The 15855-nt window shown below is 35.9% G+C and overlaps 2 protein-coding genes across 3 annotated transcripts; both read right to left on the bottom strand.

The window, feature by feature from the left end:
* Positions 1 to 152: 152 nt before the first annotated feature.
* Positions 153 to 14476, bottom strand: LOC132161835 (NADPH-dependent aldo-keto reductase, chloroplastic-like). 2 transcript variants are annotated; one of them, XM_059572033.1, is made up of 7 exons: positions 14269 to 14476; positions 2990 to 3040; positions 1973 to 2049; positions 1761 to 1848; positions 1279 to 1554; positions 844 to 1092; positions 153 to 589 (listed from the first exon to the last, which is right to left on the bottom strand). In XM_059572033.1, exons 1-7 carry the CDS (start codon positions 14389 to 14391, stop codon positions 500 to 502), a joined length of 954 nt encoding a protein of 317 aa, XP_059428016.1. In that variant the 5' UTR covers positions 14392 to 14476; the 3' UTR covers positions 153 to 499. The 2 variants fall into 2 exon arrangements, with proteins under 2 accessions (XP_059428016.1, XP_059428017.1); XM_059572034.1 differs by lacking the exon at positions 14269 to 14476 and adding an exon at positions 3993 to 4342.
* LOC132161680 (NADPH-dependent aldo-keto reductase, chloroplastic-like) lies at positions 4838 to 10593 on the bottom strand. Its single transcript, XM_059571852.1, has 7 exons — positions 10440 to 10593; positions 8609 to 8659; positions 6418 to 6494; positions 6206 to 6293; positions 5682 to 5957; positions 5246 to 5494; positions 4838 to 4953 (listed from the first exon to the last, which is right to left on the bottom strand). Exons 1-7 carry the CDS (start codon positions 10557 to 10559, stop codon positions 4864 to 4866), a joined length of 951 nt encoding a protein of 316 aa, XP_059427835.1. The 5' UTR covers positions 10560 to 10593; the 3' UTR covers positions 4838 to 4863.
* Positions 14477 to 15855: the final 1379 nt, after the last annotated feature.

Below are 15855 nucleotides of genomic sequence, written 5' to 3'. Positions count from 1 at the left end.
AAGGAACCATACTATATGGTATTACAAATTTAACAGACTCGAGTTATGGGACAAGAAATGAACAAAAGTCTTCATTTTAACATTACTCTTTGTTACTAGTGAGTTCACATCAAGTTTTGTTTACAGCACTTGAGCCAAATCCAAAAGGGGATCAAACTATGGACTACAACATCTTTTTTATAGATGTTGTGGTGCCCTTTCCCAACACATACAATCTTTGAAAAGATTGTCTATAATAATAAACACTTTCCATGAAAACCTATTTCCATGGGAGATATAGTGTGATTACCCCCAAACTTTCACAACAAAGGTACAACTTGTTAGTGCACTCTTCTGCAGTATGGCCAGGCACATATCATTTATTTACTATAAATTTCAAAGGCAGAAACAACTCAATCCATGACTACCGTCACTACAAGGTGAGAAGCATTGAATATAAAGTAATTTGTGATCAAACAGGACAAGAGAAACCACAATGTTTCATAAATCCGATGTCTGCTCACAGCTCTCCATCCCAGAGTTCTTCAATGGTTTTGTAGGCACCAAAGGTCTCATGAAGAAAAAGTCCAGTACCCTTAATTAGCCTCTCCTGCATGTACAAATACCAAAACTAACTCCAATCATTTAAATTGTAGTGAAGCCCTCTTTAGTCGTAGGAAACTATTGAATGGTAGTCAATGACCCAGAAATCCATTTTAAAACGTCATATTTTAAAAATAGCATATTTAACAAGAAGATTGCAATATCAATGGCAGGATGTTGTGGCCGTTCTTGAAACAAGATTCAAAGAATACAATGTTCCGAGCAGTGCATAAATAAAAGAAAAAGGGCTAAGCTACTTGCCTGCTCAATTTCAGAGAACTTGGCAAACAAATCTTCAGGAATAGACCAGTCAAAAACATCAAAATTTTCCTTGATTCTTGCCTCATTTGAGCTCTTAGGCAGTGCACTGTGACCCATTTGCAGCCCCCAACGAAGAGCCACTTGTGCAGGAGTCTTCCCCAATTGCTCTGCAACCATATTGACAATTGGATTCTTAAGGACCTCGCACTTAATCTCCCATGTACCCGGGGAACCAAATGGTGAATGCCCCTGAAATAAGAAAAATTATATTAACCAAAAAAGAGGGTTGCTCAGAAATCACAGATAAATAGAAACATCCATTTCGTTTCTGAAGCTCATCCCATTATTCTATTCTGTAGGATTTATTTCCAAAAATTCTCTTTCTTTTCCTATTCAGCAAAAGGAAATTATAAACCACTTTATATGCACACTTACAGATAAGTGGACCCCTTTAGATTTACAAAATGCATGTAATTTCGGCTGCTGCCAGGAAGGGTGGCACTCCACTTGGTTAACAGCAGGAGGCACACGTGCTACCTCCAGCAGATCCCCAAGCTTCTTTGAAGAGAAATTGCTTACTCCAATAGCTCGAGCCTTTCCAGAATCATAGAGTGCCTCCATTGCTTTCCATGTGCTTGGTATGTCAGGTTGGGTAAGATTTTCAGGCTTAACGCCAACTGATCCCTTCTTCATGCTAACTGGCCAGTGGATCTACAAAAGAAATCAGCATACTTGGTAAGTTGGTAACCAAGTGATGTTTAACAAATCAAAACAAAAGAAAAATTCTGGTGAAACTCCCAAAGTTGCTGTCTTTGAATTTATCTTGATCTATGTCATGGCATCATTGGCATGAAGCATGTCATGATATAACTTCATCCCAGCTAGCAAAGCCAAGAGCTTAATTGTGATATACATACTAGATACAGATCCAAATAGTCAAGTTGCAAGTCCTGCAATGTTTTGTCTAATGCCTTTGGTACATCTTCTGGCTCGTAATCAGCACACCTACAAGTAAATATGGTTCCAGTTGGACAGTAAAAAACAGTCATGAAACCATTCTAGGTAACTATATCTGCATTTACATTAGAGAATGTTTAGTACAATTTCAAGTCAAATATAAGCATTAAACCAGAGTTTGGAGGTGATCCATAAGTCTTCACGCTTCACTACACCATCACTAAACAGCTTCTTCAAAGTGGATCCAATCTAAACAACCCAAAAATTAGGTCACAACATGGCATAATATAAAACATTGACACAACTAATGCCTACAGTAGTGCGATTCCCCTTTAGCATAGCATGATATAAAATCTAAAGCTTCCTATAAAATGCAAAAAATGGAATGTTTAACTGATTGAGAAAGTATCTTAATAAGACCTCACGGTATATGAACATTAATATTCACCGGAAGCATGTAAATTAGAAGAAAATAAAAGAGAGGATAAAAATATTTTTTTCTGCAAAAACCATGCTTAAGAGGCAGGAGTCTTGTACAGTAATACGTTTTCTGATCATATTTTAAGCCTGTTTTTATACCGAAAACTGTGACATATTCAATATGACAAATGAATTGAGAACTTTTTTTGGAGTGAGCTATGCCAAAAAGGTGAAAGAGATGCCTAATAACAATTCTAAGTCATACTAAGGAATTGCTAGTCTTTGGCAATGGCTTAGCAAATCAAGCGGTAAGCTTCACATGCCATACAGTAACATGAAAGGTCAAAATGCAATTTATAGTAACCAGAAACTTGTGATAACTGGTAAGGTAGAATAACTATTGCCACAATTATATTATTATACTGAAACCTTAACCTATTGCCACAATTAAAAAGGACCAAGTAAGGTAGAACTCAAGAGTTGGATGACTTAACAAAATGGCAACTAAGATGATCTATATACACCACAGCAAACCAAAAAATAATAATAATAAAAATAAAGATAATATATGGGCTTGTTTGGTAACGCTTTTTAGGGTAGTCTTTTGTTTTTTAACAAAAAAAACAAAAGCATTAACAAACAACTCAAAACACAAAATGCTTAAAACTACTTTTATCTTTATATTATATCACAACCAAAAAGCAAAAAATACCTTCTATAATGTTTTGTCAAACGACCCAATAAAATGTTTGGTACTATGCAAAATTACCTCCTTTTCATTGTCATAAAGTTTAGCACAGTCAATATGCCGATATCCAACCTGGGATTGACACATAAAGAACAGTAAGCTATCTGCTGCCATAATTAACAGGAAAGCTACAAAAGTATATATTTTTCTTCTTGTAGAAATATGATAGAGAAAAGGAGGTTCGTGTTATAAACTGCTTCAACAAAGTAAAGAAAAGATATAGTAATGCTTTATTAAGAAAAGAAACTAACCACCTAAATCAACCTTGTCATTTCCGATTTCATAAGTCTTAGTTAATCAGGTAATATTCTTCTAATGATCACCAACATTTTGTTACGCATTCGGATCATCTTTTACTTATCAAAAAAAACATTTTGTTACGCATTATAAGAAAACTATCCCAATGCATATACTACCAATCATCAATAGAATCCAGTTTTATTTATTTATCTTACAAACTCAACATTACAACACAACAATGCTAGAATATGTCCTTAATTGGGTTTCAATTGATTGTAGGTTTTAGTTTGTTTAAATGGGTTGGACTTGTGACTTTTAATGATTATTGTACATGAAAGAGTGAGAGTGATAATCAAGTCCATTCAGTTTTGTATCCCTTCCCCCTCTGAAGATGGGTTTTGTACACCTTTGTCGTATAGGACTACAAGTCCTATTTGATGTGGTATGTTTGTGTAGGCCAATAATCCTAATCAGATCAGGAGCTTGTAATAGGAAGGCTCTATTACATTTTTCTATATAAATTTTAAGAAATACTATATACCACATTAATATCTCACAAATATTCCATTACGGTGTCAGATTTAGCAGCCCTTTACATTAATATATATATATATATCAAATACCTACTGGACATTGCCGCATAGTAAAATATTTGTAGAATAGAGTAATACTATTCGTATCTCATGTTCAGTAACGATTTTAAAAGTTACAGAATTAAAAAAATAATAATAATAATTAAATTAAATTAAAAAAAAATGTGAAGAAAGTCTAGCAGATGCCATACCTTGATGGCGCGGGAGACGGCGTTGCCAACGACACCAGGGTCCGACTGCCACGTCCCCAGCCCAACCGAAGGCATCTTGGCTCCGGTGTTCAACTTGAAAAAGCGAATTGCCTTCGCCATTTATCAACAAAACACTCTGAGCTTGCACGCTGTTTTTCAGTGATGAGCTGCCAACCAAATCCAAACAATAACGATCGTTTTTATAGCATTTGAACGAGAAAATGATTAATGATAAAAGAATATATAAAACAAAATGTAGACAAACGAGGAACATAACCGTCTGAAAATTTGACCAAGTCGGGGTTACTGGTCCGGTTCACCTTCAACGCTGACAGAGACGCATACGTATCTGCCCGCCCACCTCCCCAGACCAATTCTCTCACAAAATATTTTTTTAGAAAAATATAGATAACGAATTGAAAGAGATATTCCAAATTCGTCCTCGCACGTGCTTCACTAATCCTGATAATAATCAACTTATAAAAGGGCGGCCACCAATAAACCAAGATCAACAAAGTCGGAAATGGGTTTGTCGTAGCCAAATCTTAAACTAAACGAATGTTGTGTTTGCTGACGTAGTTCGTTTTGGAGTATAATTAGTCATAATTTTTCCACGGTACTGTTTAATCAACAACTCAAACTATTGACATGGATTGCAAATTGGCAAAGTTAATCTTAAGCCATATTCGATATTGGGTAAGTTATCTCGATTTTGTATTGAGATGAAAAAAAAAAAAAAAACTAAGAAATGATATAATTCATTCTTTTTTTTTTTCTTTAAAGAGAAATGATATAATTCATTCATTTTTAAAGTAATTTGTGATTAAACAGGACAAGAGAAACCACAATGTTTCATAAATTCGATGTCGGCTCATAGATCGTCATCCCAGAGTTCTTCTAAGGTTTTGTAGGCACCAAGGGTCTCATGAACAAAATATCCAGTACCCTTAATTAGCCTCTCCTGCATGAACAAATACAAAAACTCCAATCATTTAAATTGTAGTGAAGCCCTCTTTAATCGTTGGAAACTATTGAGTACCTCATATTCTTAAACAAATTGAATTAGCAACAAGTGATTATAATTTGAATGGCAGTCAATGACCCAAAAATCCATCTTAAACCATCATATTTTATTTAACAAGAAGATTGCAAGACCAATGGCAGGATGTTGTGGCCGTTCTTGAAACAAGATTCAAAAGAATACAATGTACCCAGCAATGCACAAATAAAAGAAATAGGGCTAAGCTACTTGCCTGCTCAATTTCAGAGAACTTGGCAAACAAATCTTCAGGTATAGACCAGTCAAAAATATGAAAATTTTCCTTGATTCTTGCCTCATTTGTACTCTTAGGCAGGACACTGTGACCCATTTGCAGCCCCCAACGAAGAGCCACTTGTGCAGGAGTCTTCCCCAATTGCTCTGCAACCATATTGATAATTGGATTCTTAAGGACCTCGCACTTGATTTCCCATGTACCCGGAGAACCAAATGGTGAATGCCCCTGAAATAAGAAAAATTATATTAACCAAAAAATAGGGTTGCTCAGAAATCACAGATAAAGGGAAACATCAATTTCGTTTATGAAGCTCTCCCCATTATTCTATTCTGCATGATTTACTTCCAAACATTCTCTCTCTTTTCCTATTCAGCAAATGGAAATTATAAAACCACTTTATATGCGTACTTACAGATAGGTGGACCCCTTTAGATTTACAAAATGCGTGTAGTTTCGTCTGCTGCCAAGAAGGGTGGCACTCCACTTGGTTAACAGCAGGAGGCACACGTGCTATCTCCAACAGATCCCCAAGCTTCTTTGAAGAGAAATTGCTTACTCCAATAGCTCGAGCCTTTCCAGAATCATAGAATGCCTCCATTGCTTTCCATGTACTTGGTATGTCAGGTTGGGTAAAATTTTCAGGCTTAAACCCAACTGATCCCTTCTTCATGCTAACGGGCCAGTGGATCTACAAAAGAAATTAGCATACTTGGTAACCGAATGATGTTTAATAAATCCAAAAAAAAAAATGCTGGTGAGATTCCCAAAGTTGTTGTCTTCCAATTTATCTTGATCTATGTCATGGCTTGAAACATGTCATAAAATAACTTTATCCCAGTTTGGCTCCCGGCAGCTAATGTATATGAAGGAACTAGTGACAGAGTCATAGAAATCATTGTAATCCATGGAAAGCTAAAAACTTTTGTGAATACATACTAGATACAGATCCAAATAGTCAAGTTGCAAGTCCTGCAAAGTTTTGTCTAATGCCTTTGCTACATCTTCTGGCTCGTAATCAGTACACCTGCAAGTAAATATGGTTGCAGTTGGACAGTAAAACACAGTTATGAAACCATGCTAGGTACCTATATCTGCATTTACATTAGAGAATGTTCAGTACAACTTCAAGTCAAATATAAGTATTAAACCAGAGTTTGGAGGTGATCCATAAGTCCTCACGCTTCACTACACCATCAGTAAACAGTTTCTTCAAAGCGGACCCAATCTACACAACCCAGAAATTAGGTCACAGCATGGCATAATATAAAACATTTACACAACTAATGCCTACAGTATGTGATTCCCTTTTAGCATAGTATGATATATAATCTACAGCTTCCTATAAAATGCAAAGATGTAACGTTTAATGGATTGAGAAAGTATCTTAAAAACAAAGTATCTTAAAAACACACCTCACGATATCTTGTGCACAAGCAAAGAAAGGTAAACCACAATAGATGAACATTACTATTCAATGGAAGCATATAAATTAGAAGAAAATAAAAGAGAGGATAAAAATTAACTTTTCTGGAACAATCATGCCAAAGAGATGAAGTCTTGTACAGTAATACGTGCTCTGATATTTTAAGCCAATTTTTATAATAACTACCACATTACCTTTCATCAACTCAGCTAGCTTATATGGTGCGTATTTCCTGGGATCATGTTGTCTCTTGTTGTCCATCTTGTCAGTAAACTAACGACAATGAGTGAAGGAACCGGAATCCGACCCCACAACACACAAGCACAACAATGCAGCACAATATAAAATAAACTACTGCAATAAATAAATTAAAAATAAACCACAAAGTACAAACACCGAACAATCAACACAATGATTTTGGTCACAAAGTGCAAATCCTTTGAGCACCTCAAAGGTCAAACTACTCCCGTGCAACCAAACCCAGTAAGCCAATCACTAAAAAAGATTCAAAGTATGGACATATAAAAACCCTATGTAAAATATTAAGACTTTGTACACAGACAAACTCCTCACTTGCCTCCCTGCCTCTCTAACATGCTCGAACTCCTCACTGGCCAATCTCCTTTACATGACTTCCTTACCAACCTATCGGTAGACTTCAAGCGGCCGAAGGTTTAATGAAGGTGTGTAGTTTGAACAACAAAACTCCAAGAGAGGGAAATCATTAAAGGCTCTCAGCAATGGCTCTCTTGGCTCACAAAGGTGAAGCTGGGCAATCACTCAAAAGGTTTTAGGGCTTAGGCTTCGCACCCTCCACATAGAACATCCTATTCTATTTATAGGATGGGGAAATTCCTAGCTGCAATGTGTAAAAATGTTTCATTTTTACTGCATAATTTCGTGCGACATGAGGATGGTCACTAGGGTTTCATCACTAACTTCAATGACAACTCAACAACATCAGAACAATCTTGCTAAGGGAGCTCTCTAGAAGTCATCCTCCACAGGCAGCGTCACAACGGTTTGCAGTCGGTACAGGTGACGGACCTCTCTGAAGTCCCCTATTTCATTCAGCATCAAGACGTGATATTGACGATCTTGGTGACAAAGCTCTCGGATAGACTCTAGAAGTCACCTTCCACGAGTGACGTTAGGACGTCTTACTGGCAACCCTGGTGATGGAGCTCTAGAGCAGGCTCTAGAAGTCTTTCATCATAAATCATGTCAAGACGGTTGGTGACTGTCTTGCTGGCGGTAATACAAAAATTTCATTTCTAAAGCCTAACTTTTTACACCAAACCACTTGGGCGATAAAAAAGTTCACAACCCTAGTTTTGATCACCAAATTGAGCCAATATCTAAAACCTAACAATGAGAATAGATATACATCACAGTTTTTGGTGCTATATCAGCTACCCAAATTTACACTTTCACAGTCACTTGGATGCCAAACGTGTACAAGCACTCTATATCTGTATATACTATCCATGAGCTCCCTAAAAGTATTGAATAGCATAACAAGAAAAGGGTGTATTCTCCCTGACAAATGAATTGGAAACTTTAAGGAGTGAGCTATGCCAAGAAGGTGAAAGAGATTCCTAATAAAAATTTTAAGCCATACCAAGGAATTGCTAGTCTTTGGCAGTGGCTTAGCAAATCAAGCAGTAAGTTTCAGCCTTCACATACTATACAGTAACATGAATGATGAAAATGCAATTTATAGAAACCTGCAACTTGGGATAACTGGTTTTGCTTTTATACGTATAAGTTTTCCATTATGATGAAACCTTAACCATTGCCATAGTTAAAAAGGACCAAGTTAGAATTGACAAGAGTTGGATGACTAAACAAACCAAAAAAAAAAAAAAGAAGAAGAACTAAGATGATATAAAATGTTTGGTACTATGCAAAATTACCTCCTTTTCATGGCCATAAAGTTTAGCACTGTCAATATGCCGATATCCGACCTGCCATTGACACATAAAGAACAGTAAGCTAACTGGTTAATTATACATCATCAGCAGGAAAGCTACAAAAGTATATCTTTTTATTCTTGTAGACAAGATGATAGAGAAAAGGAGAAATTCATGTTATGAAGTGCTCTAACAAAGTAAAGAAAAGATATCATAATGCTTTATTGAGAAAAGAAACTAACCACCTAATTCAACCTTGTCATTTCCGATTTCCTAAATCTTAGTAATCACTTAATGTTCTTCTAATGATAACCAACATTTTTGTTACCCATTATAAGAAAACTATCCCAATGCATATACTGTCAATCATCAAAAGAATACTGTTTTATTTATTTATCTTAGAATAACGCTACTCTTCACACTCATGTCACATCGGCTGACATAGCGTGTTTTAAGTAGCTTCTCATATCAATCACTTAAAAAAAAAAAAAAAAAAAACTGATGCAGGAAAAGAAATAACGTATTAGGTGTTTTCAAATTCCCCTTCCTCTTGGTTGTGTGACTCAATTCCTTATTATTTTCCCTTCTTTTGTTCTCTTTACCAAATTCCTTTTTTTCCTACATCAAAATCTACTTTAAACACACCACATCAGCCACGATAATATCAGCGTAAAAGTAGCAGTACTCTTTATCTTACAACTCAAGATTATGTTCACGCAACACCACAATGTTAGAATATGTCCTTAATTGGGTTTCAATTGATCGTAGGTTTTAGTTTGTTAAAATGGGTTGGACATGCGACTAATAATGATTATTATACAGGAAATCCCAATATTAATGAGTGATCATCAAGTCCATTGGGTTTGTATACCTTTATCATATAGGACTACAAGCCCTACTTGATGTGGTATATTTATGTAGGCCAATAATCCTAATCAGATCAAGAGTCTGTAATAGGAAGGCTCTATTAGATTTTTCTATATAAAGTTGAGGTCTTTTCTTCTCCGTAACACACAAAAATTTTGTGCTCCTATTGCTTAAAAAATACCTTAGCACCTGCCTATTTATGGCCCACTAGAGAGAGGAGTAAAAAAAGGAAGAGTGGAATGGAATTATTGGATAAGACCACTGTACATATGGTAGTCTAGAGAGCACCTGAACGCAGTGAAATGATATTTTATAGCGGCTGCAAGCCTGCAACAGATGCATTTGTGGCGGTCAACGCCTGATTGCCGTTAGAATTTTAGGGTTTTCCGACGATTAGTATTTGTGCGAGTACCAACCTACTAAGGCGGCCATGACCATCACTGATCAGCTGCTGTTAAAACTTTTACTACGGTTTTTTCAGGTCTCATCGATGGATTTGACCGCCGGTAAATTCTGATAAGATTTCATTTGATTTTGCGCATTTAATCAAAATGTAGAGAAATATGATAACCTTCCTTGTAAATTATTCCAAAGGAACCCGTCGGGTTCAAATTTTTTTTCAGTTTCTAATCCCAAGCTAACAATAGATAGAACATTACACTTGAAATGTTTTATTGAATGACATATAACATCGACAAGCAACAATTAAAAAAAAATCATCCTAATAATAGAATCGAACTTAATAATTCATTGGTAAAAGGGAAAAAGTCAGAGAATTCGAGATGTTCCAAAAGCAAATATACCAGTTACTCTTCTTCTGAAAGCACTAAATTAATCAAAACCGGCGAATCTTTCATTTCTTATAGATTATATAACAATCTATCCAATACTCTAACAGGCAACAGCACAAAAAAAATTTCACCATCATCATCATACGACGAGAAATAAAGAAGGTGAAGAAGAACACCTTGATAGCGGTGGTGACGATTTCGCCGACGATGCCAGGGTCAGCCTGCCACGTGCCGAATCCCATCGAGGGGATCTTAGCTCCGGTTTTCAACTCGAAGAATCGAATTCCGTCCGCCATTTTCAAAATTCCCTCGAAGCGCGTGAACTGCACGCGGCTGATATGAGCGAGACAGAAAGAGTATCATTGGAAGACGAAGAGGCCTCTCCGGCCTTTTTATAAAAGAAAAGGCCCGCGCAGGCGCGGGAGTTGAGATTGTATCGTTACCGTTGATTTTAATGACCTCGCAGATTGTTTAGAGTAGATTCTCTAAAGGCTCCGCATGGCCGTTGATCAAGATTTTGACTTTTTTTTTCAAACGTTCGTCCTTTTTGTTTTATATTTTGAAATGTTTTTGAGTATTGTTTAATTTGTTTTGTGTACCACTTTGGAAAACTCGCTTGAATGACTGCTTCGTAAATGTTACAACATTTTTTCCAAAACATTGGAGAAAATAGAAAGGAAAATTACATTTTACACCCTCATAATTTCACCGCTTTTTATTTTGCTTTTGATATTTAAAAATTGGCAAATGTCTTGTCTACGTAACCCATTTGTTAACAATTTTTGTTTAATTTGATGGAAGAAAGCCTAAATATGCCACACCTCGGTCTTTTAGGACAAATGTCCTCAAATTACCCTCTAGTTGATGTGAGCTTTTTCCAAAAATGCCCCCATTTTAAAATTTAAAAAAATAACAAAACAAAAAAATTGGGGTGGCTTGGCCACTCTTTTTGCCAAATGGGGGTGGTTTCGACTAAGCCACCCCCATTCTGCTTAGGTGGGGGTTGGTGCTTTTTTTTTATTTTTTTGTTAGAAAGCCTATATACCATTTCAAACTACCACTCAATTGACAATATTTCTCAATATATATATATATATATATATACATATTAATTTTATGTTTTTTCTAAAAGTTATAGTATTTTTTGTTTTTATTTTATTAAGGATAGTTTCATCATTGGGGAAACACTGACAATGTTTTGGTAGTTTGAGAGATATTGTCATAATTGAAAGTTTTGAAGAGACATTGTCAATTGAGTGGTAGTTTGAGGAGATATATGGGTTTTTCCCCTTCTTTCAAAAAAGAAAAAAAAAAAAAGTAAAATATGGGCATTCTAGACTTTTCATCCCTAAAAAATCTACGTTCAATTACTTACCCATTTTGCTTGCAATTTTGGCAAACTATTGTGAGAGGACTCTTGTAAATCAAATGTGTTCGGATAATTATTTGGGCAATTCTAGACTTGCTCAAATAAGTAAGACCCATAAAGGGCTCTCGCACACTAGCTTGAGGTGTATGAGAGAGTGATGAAAAATGGTTTAAAAACATAAAAAGCGTATGCCAAGGATATTATCATTGGACAATTAAAAACATTTTCACGTTGGCCAAGCCAATATTATATATAACGCCAAAAACACTTAAATTTAGAGAAGCACTTCTTCAAAAAAATATTTTAGGCCAAAACTAACGGTGAAGAGATTAACATCTTTGTAGCACAAGTATGCGACACAAGTAACACAATTGCTCTTTTATTTACTTTAAATTTCTGAAAAGCAGTGAAAACAAGAGTAGTTTACGATCAAATAAGACAAGAGAAACCGCAGGGCTTCAAAAATCCGATGTTTGCTCACAGTTCGCCATCCCAGAGTTCTTCAATGTTTTTGTAGGCACCGAAGTTCTCATGAACAAATACATTACCCTTAAGTAGCCTTTCCTGCATTGCATGAATAAAGACAAAAACTTCCATCAATTAAACTTTGGTATAATGTACTGGGCATTGCACAAACGAAAGAATAGGCTAAGCTACTTGCCTGCTCAATTTCAGAGAACTTGGCCAACAAATCTTCAGGTATAGACCAGTCAAAAACATCAAAATTTTCCTTGATTCTTGCCTCATTTGTGCTCTTAGGCAGTATACTGTGACCCATTTGCAGTCCCCAACGAAGAGCCACTTGTGCAGGACTCTTCCCCAATTTCTCTGCAACTGTATTCAGAATTGGATTCTTAAGGACGACGTCTCTGTTGATACCCCCCGGACCAGGGGAACCCAATGGTGAATAAGCCTGAATTAAGAAAAATAGAGTTGTTCAACAGACCCATTTCATTTCTGCATGATTCACAAGCAAAAACTTCTCTTTCTTTTCCACTTTATGTGCATATATACTTACAGAAAAGTGGACTCCTTTAGATTCACAAAATGCATGTAGTTTCGGCTGCTGCCAAGAAGGGTGAGACTCCACTTGGTTAACAGCAGGAGGCACTCTTGCTACCTCCAACAGATCCCCAAGCTTCTTCGAAGAGAAATTGCTTACTCCAATAGCTCGAGCCTTTCCAGAATCATAGAGCGCCTCCATTGCTTTCCATGTACTTGGTATGTCAGGATGGGTAAGATTTTCAGGCTTAAGGCCAACTGACCCCTTCTTCATGCTAACAGGCCCGTGGATCTACAAAAGAAATTAGCATACTTTATCATTCACCATAGTTCATGGAAATCAAAGCTTAATTGTGATGAACATACCAGGTACAGATCCAGATAATCAAGTTGCAATTCCTGCAAAGTTTTGTCCAATGCATTTGGTACATCTTCTGGCAAGTGATCAGCACTCCTGCAAGTAAATATCTTTCCAGTTTGTAAAAAACGGACATGAAACTGTGCTAGCTAACTATATTTGAATTTACATTATAGAATGCTTAGGACAGTTTCAAGTCAAACATAAGTATTAGACAAACTGGAGTTTAACTCATTAAACAACTTCACTACACCATCATTAAACAACTTCTTCAGTGCATGCCCAATCTACATATGTAACCCAAAAATTAGGTCACTGTTAGAATAAACCGTGATTTACCATAGTATTATACTAGAAGTCCTGAGTTCGAACTTTAACTCAACAATTTACTCTAATTTTAATTAAATATCTCACATGTAGGCAAAGTATTAGAATATAAATTAAATGATTAAATTAATCATATCGACTTAAACTTTTGGGATAAATGATAATTTAACGATCACAACATGACACGTAAATAAGAAGAAAATAAAAGAGAGTAAAAATTAGCTTTTCTGCAAACATTTTGCTAGGGAGACAGTTTGTACAGTAAGGACAAGAATCATGTTATTAGGCTGCCCAAATTTTTCGGGTAACGAGTAGTGATTGTAATGCTCGCCTACCGATCAATTAGAGTATATTTGGGTTTACATTGAAAAATAAAACTTTTAAAGCAAGTGCTTTTTAGAAGAAAAAAAAACGCCATTTTGACCATTTTAGAGTAAAAGCCAGTTTCTTTTAGCAGCTTCTTATTTAACACAACTTTTTAAGCACTAAAACTATCTCTAACGCAATTCCAATCATGCTCTTAAATGTGAAAACAGTTAGGCAAACAGGTCACTTGCCGAATTTCACAGCAGCTAAGAACAGGGGATGGATCGGGATCCCAATCCGATATACTATATATGAGTTCCCTTAAGTACAGAATAGCAGCACAAGAAAACTCTGATATATTCAACTGGCAAACGAATTGTTCAAGTAAATTTCTCAGACTGCTCTGTTTTTAAGGAGTGAGGTATGCCAAAAGGGTGAAAGAGACGCCTAATAAAAATTCCAAATTATAACGCAAAATTAACTCATCCTCATTGCCATAAGCTGGAGCACAATCAGTATGCCGATATCCGGCCTGCAATTGACACATGAAGAATAGTAAGCAAACAGATGATTAACACTAAATCAACCGCAGGGAAGCGACACGGGAAGTTATACGTGGTTGGAGTCGTTTTAGAAGCAATACCTTGATGGCGGCGGTGACGGCGTCGCCGACGACACCGAGTTCGGACTGCCACGTCCCCAGCCCAACCGAAGGCATCTTGGCCCCGGTGTTCAGCTCAAAGAATAGAATTTCCTTGGGCGCCATTTCTCAGCAAAACTACTCAGACCTCGCACGCTGTTTTTTCAGTTCGGAGCTGCCACGATTTATAGCAAAGCCGAATCTGTGTGGGATAAGAATCTCAAAGCTTTGACTATAAAGCTGATGGATAACTTACAAATAACAAAAAAAACAAAAACTGACGGATTCGCTCACGTCACTTCACCTAAATATAGAAGGTTCTAATTAAAAAGGAAAAACTAAAAACTTTTTTCAAATATATATATTTCTTTAAAATATTAAACGAACGATTCATTTCTCAAAGCACACATAAAACAATTGTTTTTAAATAAGATCTAATACAGTTTTCATAAAATAGTTTTAAAAAGTAAAATAATACTTATTAAATTTTTTACATCTTAGAAGAATATTTTAAGAAAATAAATACTTAATTTTTTAGATGTTAAGAGTCTCAAAGAAAGAGATGGGTGGTCACCAATATCACTTGATAAGAATTTGATATTCTTCATTTTCCTTGAAATAAAGAAAAAATATTTCATGAATAAAATTTTATTGTATTGTATATAACGGTATACAGATCAGAGATTCAGAATTGAAGAGGGAGAAAATGAAAGAAGAAGCTTTTTGGAGTACACTCATTTTTACATTATCACTCTTTTATAGTGGGTTGAAATCCGTGTGATAATTCGAGAGTGGTTTCAAATATTATTTGCATCGTTTCAAGGACAATTTTATCTTGCAAGATAGAGTTAGTGGTCAAGTTGTTTTTGGTAATTGCCACCCGTCACATTAGGTTTTAATTCATACGTTACCGAGAATGGTTGTAACAATCTCATCTCATATAGCGGAAAAACTGTAATTATCAATACAAAAAAAAATACTGTTAAAATACTTTTCTTTATACAAAATACCCAAAGCTATGTCGTACAAGGCATTTATACAGATCTATCCGACAGTCTAAACTCTAGACAAAACTTAACCAACTTGGAATCTCTGTACATCTCAATATGAATCTCTAATCACAACTGCATAATTACCTTGATTTTCCATTTCTGCAAGCACTACAAAAAAACTGTGAAGTAGTGAGTCAATTGATTTCCGACAATATAAATCATTGTTGAATCATATATAGCAAAATGCTAGACAAGTTATAAAACCAAAAAAATCCGTATTATTGGATATCAATATCATACTCAGTAAGTAAGAATACTTACAGTGGATTACATGAATGGATCATCAAAGGTAATTACTTGAAACCCGTTCTGCTGCAGTTGGTCCATATCCATAACAATCCCTTCATTGACTTTCTCTCTCTCTCTCTCTCTCTCTCTCTCTCGCCTAAACTCTCTTTCTTCCTCTTCAGCTCTCTGTCTTAAATTTCCCATCTCACTCTCGGTTCCTCTTGTGTTCTTTCTTTCTTGTAGCGCTTGGTCTCGCCCTTTCTCTCTCTGTTCTGAGTAAACACTCTTAGAAAGAAGAAAGACCGAGTAA

The sequence above is a fragment of the Corylus avellana genome, chromosome ca9, assembly GCF_901000735.1.
Source record: "Corylus avellana chromosome ca9, CavTom2PMs-1.0".
Classification (NCBI taxonomy): Eukaryota; Viridiplantae; Streptophyta; class Magnoliopsida; order Fagales; family Betulaceae; genus Corylus; species Corylus avellana.
The sequence above is the reverse complement of the archived record's forward strand: the minus strand, read 5'-3'. Positions and strand labels throughout refer to the sequence as shown.

What these genes read in the sequence shown, in the direction of transcription:
- LOC132161680 (XM_059571852.1), bottom strand. Translation starts at nt 10,559, where the DNA reads ATGGCGGACGGAATTCGATTCTTCGAGTTGAAAACCGGAGCTAAGATC. An exon ending in TGGATCACCTCCAAACTCTG is followed by an intron (nt 6,294 to 6,417) that starts GTTTAATACTTA and finishes ATTTACTTGCAG; the next exon opens with GTGTACTGATTACGAGCCAG. An exon ending in AGTTCTCTGAAATTGAGCAG is followed by an intron (nt 4,954 to 5,245) that starts GCAAGTAGCTTA and finishes TTGTTCATGCAG; the next exon opens with GAGAGGCTAATTAAGGGTAC.
- LOC132161835 (XM_059572033.1), bottom strand. Translation starts at nt 14,391, where the DNA reads ATGGCGCCCAAGGAAATTCTATTCTTTGAGCTGAACACCGGGGCCAAG. An exon ending in TGGATCACCTCCAAACTCTG is followed by an intron (nt 1,849 to 1,972) that starts GTTTAATGCTTA and finishes ATTTACTTGTAG; the next exon opens with GTGTGCTGATTACGAGCCAG. An exon ending in AGTTCTCTGAAATTGAGCAG is followed by an intron (nt 590 to 843) that starts GCAAGTAGCTTA and finishes TTGTACATGCAG; the next exon opens with GAGAGGCTAATTAAGGGTAC.